Source organism: Parus major, chromosome 20, assembly GCF_001522545.3.
Source record: "Parus major isolate Abel chromosome 20, Parus_major1.1, whole genome shotgun sequence".
In the NCBI taxonomy this organism is placed as follows: Eukaryota; Metazoa; Chordata; class Aves; order Passeriformes; family Paridae; genus Parus; species Parus major.
The window spans coordinates 7,811,467-7,825,386 of NC_031788.1; the positions used below are offsets into that span (position 1 = coordinate 7,811,467).

At 43.4% G+C, this 13,920-nt stretch overlaps 1 protein-coding gene across 6 annotated transcripts; it reads right to left on the reverse strand.

The window, feature by feature from the left end:
• Positions 1 to 1,986: 1,986 nt before the first annotated feature.
• Positions 1,987 to 13,909, reverse strand: ARFRP1 (ADP ribosylation factor related protein 1). 6 transcript variants are annotated; one of them, XR_004499925.1, is made up of 11 exons: positions 13,695 to 13,909; positions 12,589 to 12,688; positions 12,119 to 12,206; positions 11,589 to 11,671; positions 10,878 to 10,959; positions 10,646 to 10,716; positions 8,224 to 8,394; positions 7,954 to 8,092; positions 6,732 to 7,653; positions 4,448 to 4,548; positions 2,718 to 2,923 (listed from the first exon to the last, which is right to left on the reverse strand). XR_004499925.1 is itself a non-coding variant. In XM_015647172.3 (8 exons), exons 2-8 carry the CDS (start codon positions 12,679 to 12,681, stop codon positions 2,836 to 2,838), a joined length of 606 nt encoding a protein of 201 aa, XP_015502658.1. In that variant the 5' UTR covers positions 12,682 to 12,688; positions 13,695 to 13,904; the 3' UTR covers positions 1,987 to 2,835. The 6 variants fall into 6 exon arrangements, 3 of the variants coding, with proteins under 3 accessions (XP_015502658.1, XP_033374923.1, XP_033374924.1); XR_004499923.1 differs by having other exon boundaries at positions 7,954 to 8,394; XM_015647172.3 differs by lacking the exons at positions 6,732 to 7,653; positions 7,954 to 8,092; positions 8,224 to 8,394 and having other exon boundaries at positions 1,987 to 2,923; positions 13,695 to 13,904.
• Between the last annotated feature and the right edge of the window lie 11 nt (positions 13,910 to 13,920).

Sequence of the window (13,920 nt, forward strand, 5' to 3'; positions counted from 1 at the left end):
CAGCCAGAGACTGGACTTTGAAGCTGGGTCTGATTTGTCTTGGCATTTTCTGTGGTTCTGTGGGACAGAACGTCGTAGGGAGTGGGATGAGCTCTGACCTCAGCACCAGTGCGACGCAGACCCTCGGTGCACTCGTCACCGCTGCCTTGCGTGGGGACACGACAGGATTAGGGCAGACCAGCCAAAAGTGCTGTCATTCAGCTACTATGTGTCTTCCCAGAGTTCCAAATGAAGATGGAATTGCCAGCACACAGGCAGCACTGGGACTCAAAAGATTCACTGGGAGTCTAAATGCTTTAGAAGTGGTTTTTTAGCTCTTGCGTCTTGCAGCTATTTAATGTTTGCATAGGAAATTCCAGATGGGTGAGAGAAATGTAATCATCTGCCAATGCTCAAATATGGGATTCTCTGCTGAAGTTATTAAACTCTTACCTTTATCTCATGGACAGCAAGCCAAAGGAGACAGCAATTGCAAAGTGCAGATGATCAATCTGTTTCTCCATGGGAAGATAAAGCAGTTATTTAGGCAATTTCAGGCATGGGCAAAACAGGTCCAACAAAAATGTATCAAAAATCTGGAAAACTGAAATTTGAACTTTGAATTCACTAACATTCTTGCTTTGTTTGAGGTCTGGTAGAGGAGTCACTTAAAAAAAAAACAAAACATTTCAAATATGTCTGTGCTTCCTGTAAGTATAAAATGTGACAAATCATTAAACTTCTGATCAAATTATAGAAATTGTCCCATCTGCTGGGATACTGCTGTGGAAGGTCACTTTGAATTAGAGTGAACTTTTCACTGGTGGTTTCAGAGAAATCCTCCCTGATTTGTTGTGGCCAGAGCACACTCATACATACCTATCCCAGCTTGGGCATGTCTCTGGGAAAAGGACTCTCCCATGCCTGAGAACTTGGAATCCTGAAGTCAAAACATCAGCTTTAAGACCCCCTGCTGATATGGACCACAAAGCAGACTATGTCTAGAAACTGTTTTGTCCTTTCTGGTTTCTCAGGGAAAAAAGAGAGCAAGACATCTGAAAATAGTGTGTGGAAATCTTGGAAAACCCCTTGTGTCCCAAAGAATAGACATTTCAAGCTACTTGACTAAAGTGTTTTGACTCTCAGCAAGGTACTTTTGTTCATTAGTTACTGTTTTACATCTTCAGTTTAATTATCAGTACCAACTCTGCCAACCCAAACAGCCAGGACCACAAAGTCACCTTGAAAACATCCAGGCTTTCCAAGTGTTTTCCAAGATCCCAGCGAGAGAGATGCCCTGATAATCAAAGGCCATTGGTTCTCCAAAATCTCAGCCCTGCATCGCATGCAGCACCCAACAAAAATGCCACTTCCTACAGTGGGTGAGTGATTTCCAAGGGATCCTCCACATTCACAGAACACACAAGAAGAAAGTCTGGGTCACTAGAGGTCTGAAGGAGCCTTACTTCTCTTACTGAGAAACAAAGATTCTGCTCCCCTGTTTGCAATTATTTCCACTGACTTCATGAGCTTAATGACACAGCCCAGCTGCCTTTGTGCCTTGACCCAAATGTGAGTGAATGAATGATGTTCCCTCTCAAAAAACATCCACATTGAGTTCCACACAGAAAATTTAGCAGAAAGTTCTTTGACAGATGCCAGCTAAGAGACTTTAAACGAATACTATGGACTGGCTCAGGTACAGCTTGAACAATGGCCCCTTCATGATGTCAGCAAACAGCACAGGACATTCACCAGTGCCAGGAGTAAATAAAACAGCAGAGGAGCAACACCCATTGCCAAACCACCTTGAAATTCACGTAAAAACTCATATTCAGGGAAATGATAGTGATGTATCAGCAGATCTAGCTGAGTAGGTGATGTAAGCACTGAGCACTGTTTCACTTTTCAGTGCTGCCTTTCTGTTTTTTCCTACATTAAAAAAACAAACCAAACCTAAGGGCTAAGTACTGCTATTCCCAAATATCATTGTTTCAGCCAGGGAAGTTCAAATAAGTAGGAAGCTTTATTGCATACTGATTTCTCAACCTGCCTAGAGGTTGTTTTCAGCTTAGAAAGATCACAGAGAGGGCCTTGATTCACTCCAGTTACAGAAGATCCCAATTACTCTTAGGATTAAAGAGAATGCACAGAGACTGGCAGTCAGAGCAAGGCAGTGCTTCTGGAATCCATTTCCTGGTAGGAATATACATTTCAACCAGCGCAGTTGGATTTGATCAGGTCTTTTCCATCCTTAACAGTTCCATGATCCAATGACCACAGTGCAGTTGCTGGTTTCCACATCTTTTACCACAGGTTAAAGTTATGAATCAACACCCCGAGTGAAAATCAAGTTCTAATCAATGCTGTCTCTCCCCACTACACAAACAGCAGCATAACAGGGCCAGTTACACCCTGCAGGAACATGGGGCTGGAGCAGCAAGGATCTTTGCAGTTAGGAAGAACAGCTACTCCTCAGACTGTTCCTCCCCTTCCATATTCACCTATACATTTCCTTCAGGAATTCCTTCATGTCACTGGCCTCCAGCCTGTTAGATTAACAAACCAGGAATCACAAACTAAGATAGAAGAAAATTAAGTCCTTTGGATTGCCAATAACGTGTGGGTTGCTACATAGGATGCTCTGAGGCCAATGACAATACTTAATGTAAGAGATTCCCACCCCCCACCCAGTTGGAATCCTTGTCTCAAGGTTTTTTAGACACAGAAAGAGAATATTTGTCTCCAAACTTAGGAAAGAATCAGGTGTAATAGGAATCCAGTGGATCACCTTCTTTAAAGGGAACACAAAGTGTGTGGAAAGAGACTGTCCATTGCTTGGCTGGCTCGGAGTTCCTACGTGATGTCCTTCTTTCTTGGGGGGCGGTGGATGTTCCTCACCACACACTTCACCATCCATTCAATGCCTTCATTCACCCCTTTGCTAAGGAAATAAGACACAAACAGACAAGGTTTTAGAATAAACCAACAACAAGGAGCAACCAAGAACAGAAACATGGATCATATAGGCCCTAACTGAGCCCTTACATTAGGAAGGGAAGGGCTCTACTCACCCCAGATTTATTTGTTGGCATTTCTGTGTTATTTCTCATGCAAGCAAACAATAAGGATCTGATTTCTTTTAGCTCAGCAATATATATGTATATATATATATAGATAAACACACACCTCCATCCTTTATTTTTCTGGTGTCTGTGCACGTCTACACCCAACTTACTCACCAACTCTGTGGAAATCTTGGGATGAACAAGCATCAAACCCACCTGACAGCTGGTTTGAGGTCATTTTGCCACAAACCTCACACTAGTTGTATAAGCTTTTGCAATCCTGTTCCAGCTTTCTGTAATCATCTGTGCTGCGGCTGCTAAGCAAGTCACCACCTTGCTGGTCTGCACAGCTCCCCAGACATGACTTCCATGACTTATTTATTCTTTTAGTGCAAGCTCAAACTGGAATTTTGAAAGGAAATTCCACACAGATCAAAACTAAAAGTGTTTGTACAAAAAGAAAAAACCCACAACTGAAAAGGTTTTTCATAAGGTTATTATCTAAGACTTCTTCCAGTCAGTGCTTGAACATTGTTCTTGTGGTCATTCACCTGCTTAGTGGCATCTGATTTGTAGCAATGCAGACAACAGATTCTTTTCACAGTTCAAGAATTTTTTGTTATCCTTTGCAGTAGCTTGTATGATAACAAAGAAAAAAATTCAGAGCTCTAGATTCAGGCAGTAATTCAGCCAAGAGTGTTTCCACCAGCTGGAACAAAACTTTTGACTTATGCCAAGTAGCACTTTTCACTTAAAGAACTGAAAGTACAAAGAACCAAAGTACTGCAAGTCTCGATACTCAATAATGATGCTGAGATATCAAGAATCCAGTGGGTTGGTCAAGGTCGTGGCATGCAGCTGTGTAAGCCCAAAACAGAGTCTGTTTCAGTCATCAAATTTTAAACCACAGGCATTCCCATGTAAGAGGACTCCTGGAGACTGTGATATCATCCCTATCACAAAGCTCATCTGCATGCCAAAGAATATGAAAGCTGAAACATAATTACGGCAGCAGCAGTGAAGCACCATGCATTTATCTGGCAGAGGCATCAACAGCTGCATTTTCAACTAACTTCTAACCTAAAAGCCAGGAGTTGCAGCAAACCAACATCTGCAAGGATTATTGTGTACAGAGAAGGGATGATACAGGACAACAAATATGTCTCCAAACCCCACTGCTCTCAGCCAGCAGTACATTTCCACTGTGTTTTACAGGCAGGATTTACAGACAAAGTTACTGAGCTGGTGTAAGTCCAAGGTTCTCCAACAAGTGTCTGTCAGTGTTGGAAGGAAGCACAGTTCCCTTTCAAGGCTTAATAATTCCTGTTGTGCTGCTCTGTGTGTGACAACCCAGAGCTGCTCAGTTAACCAATTCTCAGTCTACCCCTTCTGATACTCACCCAGTAAGGGCTGAGCAGGCTTGTGTCAGGCAGTCTCTCTTCCCAATCTTGTTAATGCAGTCACTAAATGCTGTCTTGATATCAGGTATTGAGAGACAAGTCTGCAAAGGGAATCAAATTTGAGTCTGTTTGTGCTACAAGACATGGTGACCCTCTTCCACAATGAATCCTACCATGACTGCAGTCCTGCTTCAGTCAGGATGGCAACGCTGTGAGGTTAAACCCACTCATCCACCAACACAAGAAGTTCACCTCTTTGAATTCCAAAGAAATGAACAAATTCTTTTTTCACCAAAGAGAATGCTGTTTGCTGATAGTACACACACTGCCTCACCTCCCTGATCCTTCATCTACACAGTTCTAAACAAATAGTCCTGAAAATGAGCACAACCTGCTCCCTTCTAAGGACACCCATTCCAAGCTTCTCTCAACAGCTTGCATTTACCAGGACACTACAGAAGCTTTAATATTTACAAAGCCTTTTGAAGCAGCGTCCCTGCCATAAGCTCAGCTGACTTTTTGCCAGCATCCTGGGCACTCCGACAAAACAGGCTGTGATTTTTCCTCAGTTCTCAGCACATTCCTTGGCATTACAGCCATGCCCCACCAGCACTTGTCTGCTTGCATTCAGAGAAAACACTGGCAGCACTGAATGCAGCACGTTTTCTGATGCCTGATGTCACTGAGCTCTTGACCCTCAGCAGGTCCTGAAGTTCTGTGAGGCTGCCAGGAGGCTGCTGGGAACTGGCACAGCACTTACACAGCACTGGTTTACTGGGGGACAAACCATAAGCCCCCAGTAAATCAGTGGATTACTTTCCTCACATAAATCATAGCGTCACCACAAAAATCTTAAAGCTACAACAAAAGCAAACTTGCCCAACTAAAGCCTGGACTTGCACCTCCCTGAGCACTCAGTGCCTCAGAAACCTTGGACAAGCTGTTTAAGCAATTCAGCTGGCCACGAGCCCACCTTTCCTCCTCTCTGCAAAGACATTCTGGACCTTCAACACGTCTCAAATACGTGTTTCAAAAACCTCCAGTCAGGCCCACATACGTGTTTTGGACAAATGTTTACACAAATGCCAAACTGGACCCTTGTTGGTCCTGAGGATTGGCCAAGTGGACGTAAACTCTGAGAGAACAGAAATATGAGAATTAATGTTACCAGCCATCCATTTGCAAAACACTGATTCTAGAGACATTAAATACAGGAAATTTTTGTGGACAACAGAGGTAGATTTCATTGCTTGTACACAGGAGGGGATCTTAAGAAATGGCTTGCAAGTTTAACAAGAGCCAATTCACTCAGGGCCCTTGACTCCATTACTTGCGCAATTTTTAATGACTGTACTTTCTTATGACCTCAGGTGCATTTTAAACTTGTCCTTTCAATCAATGACCTGGAAATTGTATCCAAAAACATTACTGGCATCATTCCACAGAAGAACGATTTAGGTCAGGATTTTTGACAAGTGAAAAATGTGCGGTTCATACAGATAAGCTGTCAGCCACAGGATAAACAGTTAGTTTAAAAAAAAAAAGAAGCAACAACAATTAGCAACTCTACAGCAAGTCAGGGAGCTGGAATTCAAACCAGTAGGTCTGGAAGATGGGCAAGAGATTATAACCAACCAACCACTCTCTAGTGGCTTGTAAAAGCTGGTCCCTTAACCTGGTATGGCATCCACTGCCCCATAAGAAAGGCAGGTCCAAATGATCCCCTGTTTAACCCAAAGCTCTGGACAGGACAGTTACCCAACAACTGGGAAGGAGAAGGAGCTGCATGTCAGTAATCTGAGCTATTTTTCACATCTTTGATTTTTTCAAATGAGACTTGGCAGCAGGAAGGTTAAATCTCAAGGCAGCTGAAATTGACAAAATGTTTCTTGAAATACACTTTATGCTTCTCAGAGTTTAATATCATTATATAATCTTGAGCCTACCCTTTCCTTCTCCTTTTCTGAATTATGACACATTTTAAAATATTTTAAAATAGATCAGATAAAGTGTTCAAGATATGAAGTAACAACAGAGAGTACAGTCATGCTGTCCTTGATTCCTCAACTTCTACTTGCACAGGGAGCAAAGCATTCAGGCAATGAACTTCCCAACAGCACCAGCAGACCAGGACACCTGCACCTACCCAGTGGCACAGAGAACCCACATCCTTCACTTTGCCCATCCCTGAAGCCTTTAAGAATCCACTTTTCCCAAGGCAGCTGACAATGACAGCCATTTTTATCTCCCAGTATAAACCATTATTATAACTTCCCTTTCCCACCTTCTGGTAGAGCTGTGGCATGCCCCACCTTCCACAGAGCTGCACAGCCATGGCTTTCCATGGAAACCTGCATCAGAAAGAGTTTTGCTTCTGAGGAGACTGCACCATTCACACTGTCAGAGCAGGATATCACTGCATCACCAATCCCATTTTGAGGAACATCATTTTCCCTTTGCAGCACAGCAGAGGGGTAACACCAAACTATCACAGCTAACACCTTGTTTTAGTGTTCCAGGAAAAGCCCTGAACTGGAATCTCATGTGACAGACAGCAGGGGTTGAGGCAGATTATCCCTCACTTCAGCAAGGGGCATCTGAGCTTCTCATGCTCAGGGGAAAATGTCAGCTGTGGCTTCCAAGTTCCCCTTCCCCCCAGCCACATTACAAAATATTTGTTTACAGATGTGTTTTGTTTCTCAGCTGCAAACCCATAACCTCAGGGCAAAGAAGGGAAGCTGGATCTGTGATCACATCAACAGTGCTCCATTACAGTAACACAATCCACAGTGACCTTTCAGGAATGATGGTATCTCTCAGCCACTTCACAGGAACCTCATACACAACACATGACGAACCAGATTTCCATCTCAGCTTCCCCAAAATAACACACTATGGAATTTCTTTTGATGAAGGCTCCCCCAGGCATAATCTAGCCAGGACTGAACCAAATTCCTCCTACAAAGGGTTCAGAATAGCATTACCCAAAGTAAGAGTCAGCAATGACACACTTAAAAAATCTATCAAGCAGCAAGGCAAGTTTTAGACAAAAAAAGGTTGTAGAGCCTTTGCCCATTTCCCAAATCCACTGGAGCAAAGATAACGCTGCTGCCTGGTCTCCTGTCAGGATAAAACTGGAAGCATGGATAAAACCTCAAGTAGAGGCTCTTCAGTCATCTCAAGAGTAATCAGCCATCAGAATGGAACTAAAAAGAAAAACAACAGCAAGGTGGATTGCCTAAATAAAAGTATTTCACAAAAAGTCTGACTCACCTGACCTATGCTGTGGGGCTACCCTTTTTATTATGAGTTTGTTTTAAATTAGAATTTAAGCTTCTTTAAATTTAAGGAAGGAATAGTATAGCCTCAATTTAAACCATCTTATTTAAATGAAAACTGATTTTACAGGGAAGCTGTGGTAGGTCTTCAGTTGGAAACTCAAATGGCTTTCATGCAGAAGATCTATTTTCTGACAACTGTGTGGAAATGAGTATTCTGCTACTCACCATGACTCCTCACATTTTCCAAAGGCATGAGGAGGCTTTTCAACATTCTGGAGATTTCAAATTAAATTTCCAAAATTTAGCTTTAGATGAGGATGGAAAACTTCCTCCCAGACGTGGGTCATCATACAGCACCTGGTAACTTTCACATTGTTAAATTTCAGATGCTGTTTTTGATGAGTCATGTTTTGCCAGTATTTTGAATAGTGTGGCATCATGAGCCATTCTATTCCCAAATTGTAACAGCTCATTGTAAAGCTTAGAAATACATACCTTGCATAAACCTTTCAACAGCTGCATTCACATCAAAACAGCAATTATCAATTCTTATTTTGCTGTTTTTTCTACAATAAGCTGTATTTTCAAAAGTGGCATTCTGAGGTGAAAGGGAGTTCACAGGAATTAGATATCAGATGTTTTATTTCTCCTTCAAAGCAATAGTTCCTGTAAAAACCCAAACAAATTCCTTCCTCCAACACACATTTGACTCAGTTTTTAAATTATTTATAAAATAATCCAGTTTTGAAGCCCCGCTGAACACAGAGCATTCTCCTGATACCATAAAATATCACACTCAATGTTGTGAGAATTAGAATTGGTGTTTTGCAGTCAATGACCATGTTTTATCCCCTGGAATGACCAAATACCACTCATGCTTGGCCATGCTGAGAGGACACAATGTACTCCAGGAGAATTCTTAACACTTTATGCAATTTCAGGCTGCATCAGCACTTTTGTTATCTTAATAACAGAATGTAAAGTTCAAAAACAAACTATATCAGATGTACTATTTCTGATGTATTTGATCACAAGCCTTCTGCTGGCCTCTATACACATCATCATCAAGAACTACCCTTCACCTCAAATACCAGCAAGGTTAAGATACACTTATCCTCCCATATCAGAGGGATGCTGGTGAGAATTTCCTACAACAGTTTTATGTCTGGAGATCCAAAGAAGAAAAATCTCTATCAATGCTCATTATCAGTTTTATTCCAGAGGTCTTCCATTCTGCTAAATCAGGGGAAAATAAACAAGTTACTGAGTTTTCTCAACTTCTTTTTTTACGTGAGCCTCAGTAATTACTGAAAAATAAACTATAATCCCCTTAGTGATTATATGTCTTAGCATTGTGTCTCTGCTGGGTCTATATCCAAGATCATTCTGCAGGAGTGGACCTCTAAATATCCAGTGTAGGTATTTCTTACAAGCAGGCAAACCTCCAGTGGGTTTAGCTTTGCTAATCTCTTGCTGTAGCTTGTAGTAGTACACCTGCATGAAGGCACTAATCTGTGGGATTGTCTTGGACCCTCCAAAGGGAGCAAGAAGTCAAATTTTCTTTAAAAGACTGTTCCAAATATCTCTTTCTAGTAATTTAAAGAAGCCCACTTGTTCAATTATTTGTCTTTAGTCTGACTAGAGTGTCAGAACAGCCAGTGTCTGCAGCCTGTAAGCCTGTATATACATATAAATATGTATATACAACCAAAAGAGAAACTGGAATAACTTTCCAGGTCACTGCTTGGAGCTTATCCTCAACAGGTCAAGGCAAGAGTGAAGGCTGCTCCCTGCAGAAAAGCTGTGGGGTTGCACAGAAATATGAGTGTCAATATTCTGGTTTCCACAGAAAAAAAGACAGACCATTTCCCCACATTCCAGAGACCACAGCAAAGGCAGGACCATAAATCAGCAGTTCAGTCTTGATCTCATGCTTTTACATGGAACTACATTTCTCTTATTTTTAAGACTAGATAATCTAGGTAAATTAGTTCATCCAAAAAACAATCTATGTTTTACTCATGAAGTGTAACCAAATCCTCACAGGTTTCTTCACGTACAATCGCTCAGACAAGTGTACAGTCCAGATGAAGAACCTGGGAAGTATTTGCATCCTTTGGAACAGAGACTGATCCCAGCTGCCATGGCTGGTGTCCCAAACCCTACTGGAAGCCTCTGGCTCCATCTAGAGACGAATCACTGGAGCTGCAGTCCTGGAATTCCAGGTACAATGTCCAGGTATGATTTCCAGGAGGAAAACACCACGACCACCGTGGACACTCTCTTATCTTTTTTTCCATGCTGGGGGAGATAAGGATGGTCCAGGATGTGTCACCTAAACACTGCACCACCCACAGACTGTGAAATCCAAACCCAGAGTTTTACAGTTCTGAATACGCTGGAAAGTACTCAAATGATATTATCAGAAAAGAGCATTCCTTGCAATTCCCTGCTGTCACTGACGGAATGCTCTAAAACAAACAAGTGTTGTATTGAACAGATCTTATCCAGTTATGGGGAAAGGATGATTTGCTTCACATACATCTGCTGTGCTGTTCCTGGGTTTTAGAAGCACAGCATAAACAAAGTGCACTAAACATTGTTCTTTTCTGAATAAACAGGAAAAAACAGTATCAATATAATGAGTCACGATACAAGTAAGAACCACCATAGTTATGCAGTTTGTTCTGTTTACATACAGAGTTCAAAACTATGTGCCTGTAGGAAGCTCATTCATGGCACTGAAAAAGGGCTGGAGGAGAAAGAAAAAGAATAAAATTAAATTCAAAGCAATTATTTCCAGTGGAGGGAAAGTACCACAGGATCAGCTCAGGTCTGTGGAACAAATTTAACATGAATGAAGAGTTCACCTTTCCAAGGCTTATTAGCTCATTTATGTAAATCCTCCATATTTTACCTCTACATCCTGCTTGTTGGCCAACACCAGAATGGGAACCCCTTCCAGAGCTTCACTGGTGATCATCTTCTCTACAAAGGACAGAAACAAAACTAGGTTTAGCCAGTTCTGGAAGTTGTACAAATGCCTGGCCCAGATTATCTGGACAGAGGGATGAAGCCAGAGCTCCTTCTTGCATTACAGTTTCATTTGGTACAACCTTTCAGGTCTATTTTGTTCACACTGTACTTACCAAAAGCTCTTTTGGACTCAGAGAGCCTCTCTTCATCGGTGGAGTCAATAACATAGATCACCCCATGAGATTCAGCATAGTACTGGAAGGAGAACACAGATATTAGTGTCAATCCACTAGGATCACTTGTTCCTCTTCCTGATTTTAATTTGGTACAGTTTTGGTAGATGTGAAGGAGATCAACCAGTTAGAGATAGCTGTATCCACAGTGTGCCTGGACAGAATGGAGGCACACAGCCTGTGCTGCCTGTTCTGCTTGCAGGCCTCAACACTCGGTGTGGAAAAGCTCAGCTGTGTGTCCCCAAAGCTTATCTCTATGGCACAACCCCAGATTTGGGTTGGTAATTGCTGTCTGTAACCAATAATGCAAATATTAAGCACAGAAACAGTGGAATCTCTGAAAAAGTATTAATGTTAAATACTGGTGTTATCAATAAGCCTGTGTGATTACCAAACTGTGTGACTGTAGTGGTTCAGCTCTAAAAGAGACAAAACCAATTCTAAAAGAAATCATGGAATCACAGGATGGTTTGTGTTGGAAAGGGCCAACCATCTCCTTCCAACCCCCTGCCAGGAGCAGGGACACCTCCCACTGGATCAGGCTGATCAGGGCTCCATCCACTCTGGCTTTGAACACTTCCAGGGATGGGGCAGCCACAGCTTCTCTGGGCAAACTGTATAAATCAAATAAAACAAAACCACATCTCTAACCTTGTCCCAAAGTGACTGAAGCTCCTCCTGCCCACCAAGGTCCCAGAACATCAGCCGAGTTTTGCCAACATCAATAGTTCCAACTAGAAGGAAGGAAGGGCAATCCAATGAAAACTACAGAAAAAGCACAGACACCTGCACACCCCACTCAGAAATCTGGAGTGGGACAGGCTTGTAGGGGAGCTAATCACAGGCAGTGGCTGCTTGCAACAACAGAGCAACACCTACAAAGAGCAATCACAAATATAGAGCGGTATCAGTGAAAATAATTCCAGAATTGGGCCAAGGAATTAACTCCAGGGAAATACAGTTTGAGGACAGCACTAAAATAGTATACCTGGAGTTTTAATACTTCAGGAGTTACTCCTCCTAAGCTAAGGATTTTATTATCTACAGCCTGGGCAGTTGGGAGATACAATCTCTACATCCAGGAACTGTTCTGCCCTTCTGAATTCTTAAACATTTCAAACAAAACACAGCTGTTGACTAACTGCAAGAAAGCTGAAAAAATTCCACATGGATTTACTTACTGTTTAAGCCTACAGTGGTTGTGATTTTGGACAAACTCATCCCTTTGTAATTCTTGTTAAATCGGGTTTTAGTTTGCTCAAGGAAGGTCTGAAAATTAATAGAACACAATATTTACTGTCAAACATTTTACTGGCTGGGGCAATTCACCCCAAACCTGCCTTTTCATTTCTGCACAATCCTGATAAAGCAGATCCTGCCCTACCTAATTTTGGACACACCACTCTTCTTGCTCCCTATTTTAGCAAGAAAAGAAGGGATCATAGGTGATTATGGGATTACCAAAGCCTCAGCCACATCCCTGAAAGCTTGTACTAAATTTAAGTAATGAGGAAAAGTTGACTGTTTGATGTGACATCACTAAAGTAACTCAGGACACAGCTGAAGAAAGATTGACCCTCGTTATAAGATTTATCCCTGGAGGATGTTTAGGATTGTGTCTGCCCTCCACAGGGTGATAAACAGCACTTACAGTTTTACCAGCATTGTCCAAACCCAGGATCAGGACACAGTACTCATCCCTCTGGAACATGTATTTATAGAGCCCTGACAGTAGTGTATACATCCTGCTCCTGCAACAAATGCCAGGAAATCAATTAACAAACAGGTCATTCCCAAAAGCCTCTCATGCCACAACACAAGTTTTTCCCGACACCAGACAAATAAATGATGCTACTCTTTTATCAGTAACTCTCATATTTAGGCAATCCCAGGAAAAAAACCACAGATCTAAGAGAGATCATGAAAATAGCTCAAGATCAAATTTGGGGTTTAAAGGGGAACACCTTGAAGGACCTGAACACCTCTTGCAGTAAATGTAAGACCCACAGAAAATGAAGTGAACTTCATACAAACACAAAGGTATTTTGAGCAAGAATCTACAGAAGCTCACACCTGTTTTTTGTGGTGCTGGATTTGCACACACAAGGCAGAGCAGCTTTGCTGGGATGCAGAGCAGTGGCACCAAGTGCTGCAGCTGACTCACATGCCATTGCAACAACCCTTCTGTTCACACGCAGATAAAGGGAACCTCAAGGCAGAGCCTTTGAGAGGCAGCAGCCTCTAAGCAAGTGCGTGCTTGAATAACCACTTTGAGTCAAACACCATTACCTAAAGGGAAATAAAAGCGTTCCAAAGCGGGAATCGGGGGTTTCACGGTAAGGGAGGACAGGGCACCTAAGGGCTAGGGGCTTCAATGCCACAGGTCCCACCGGGGCCACCCTTCGCCTCCAGCTGTGCGACAGCGGGGGCTCCTGCCGTGCCCCGGGGGAGCCCCGGCCCTCTCCCCTTGCAGGACAGCGACTGGTCCCGGGCGCGCCCGACCGCCGGCCTGCTCCTCCCTAACCAGGGAGATCCTCCCGGACCCGGGAGATCCGTCCAGATCCAGAAAATCCGGGAGATCCGGCCCTTTCCTTCCCTGCCACAGCCAGTGACGGCTGAAGGGGAACATCGGCCCTACCGCCATTTCCCCCTAATGGCCCAGCGCCACGTCCCGGGACAGCGACAGGTGCCAGGCCAAGCTCCCGAGCACAGCAGGCAAGAAAAAGAGCCCCGAGCCCGAGGCCCGCGGCCCCTCACCTGGTCCTGGTGCCGGTGTCAGGGTTGGAACCGGAGCCGGAGCCAGCTCTCACGACTCCCCAGCGCCACCGGCCGCCGCCATTCCGCGCCCGGGCCTCTGGGAAACGTAGTCCTGTCGCCGCTGCGACGGCGCTGCAGATGGGGGTCTGTGGACTACAACTCCCAGAACGCCCAGCGCCGCTGGCCTCCCGGGGACCCCGAGTGCTCGAGCGGGTGACGCGCTGGC

Coding starts and splice junctions, on each gene's coding strand:
- ARFRP1 (XM_015647172.3), bottom strand. CDS start 12,681: ATGTATACACTACTGTCAGGGCTCTATAAATACATGTTCCAGAGGGAT. Junction 12,207..12,588: donor TGGACAATGCTGGTAAAACT/GTAAGTGCTGTT, acceptor ATTAATTTTCAG/ACCTTCCTTGAGCAAACTAA. Junction 4,549..10,645: donor CCAACAAGCAGGATGTAGAG/GTAAAATATGGA, acceptor TTCCCTTTGCAG/ACTTGTCTCTCAATACCTGA.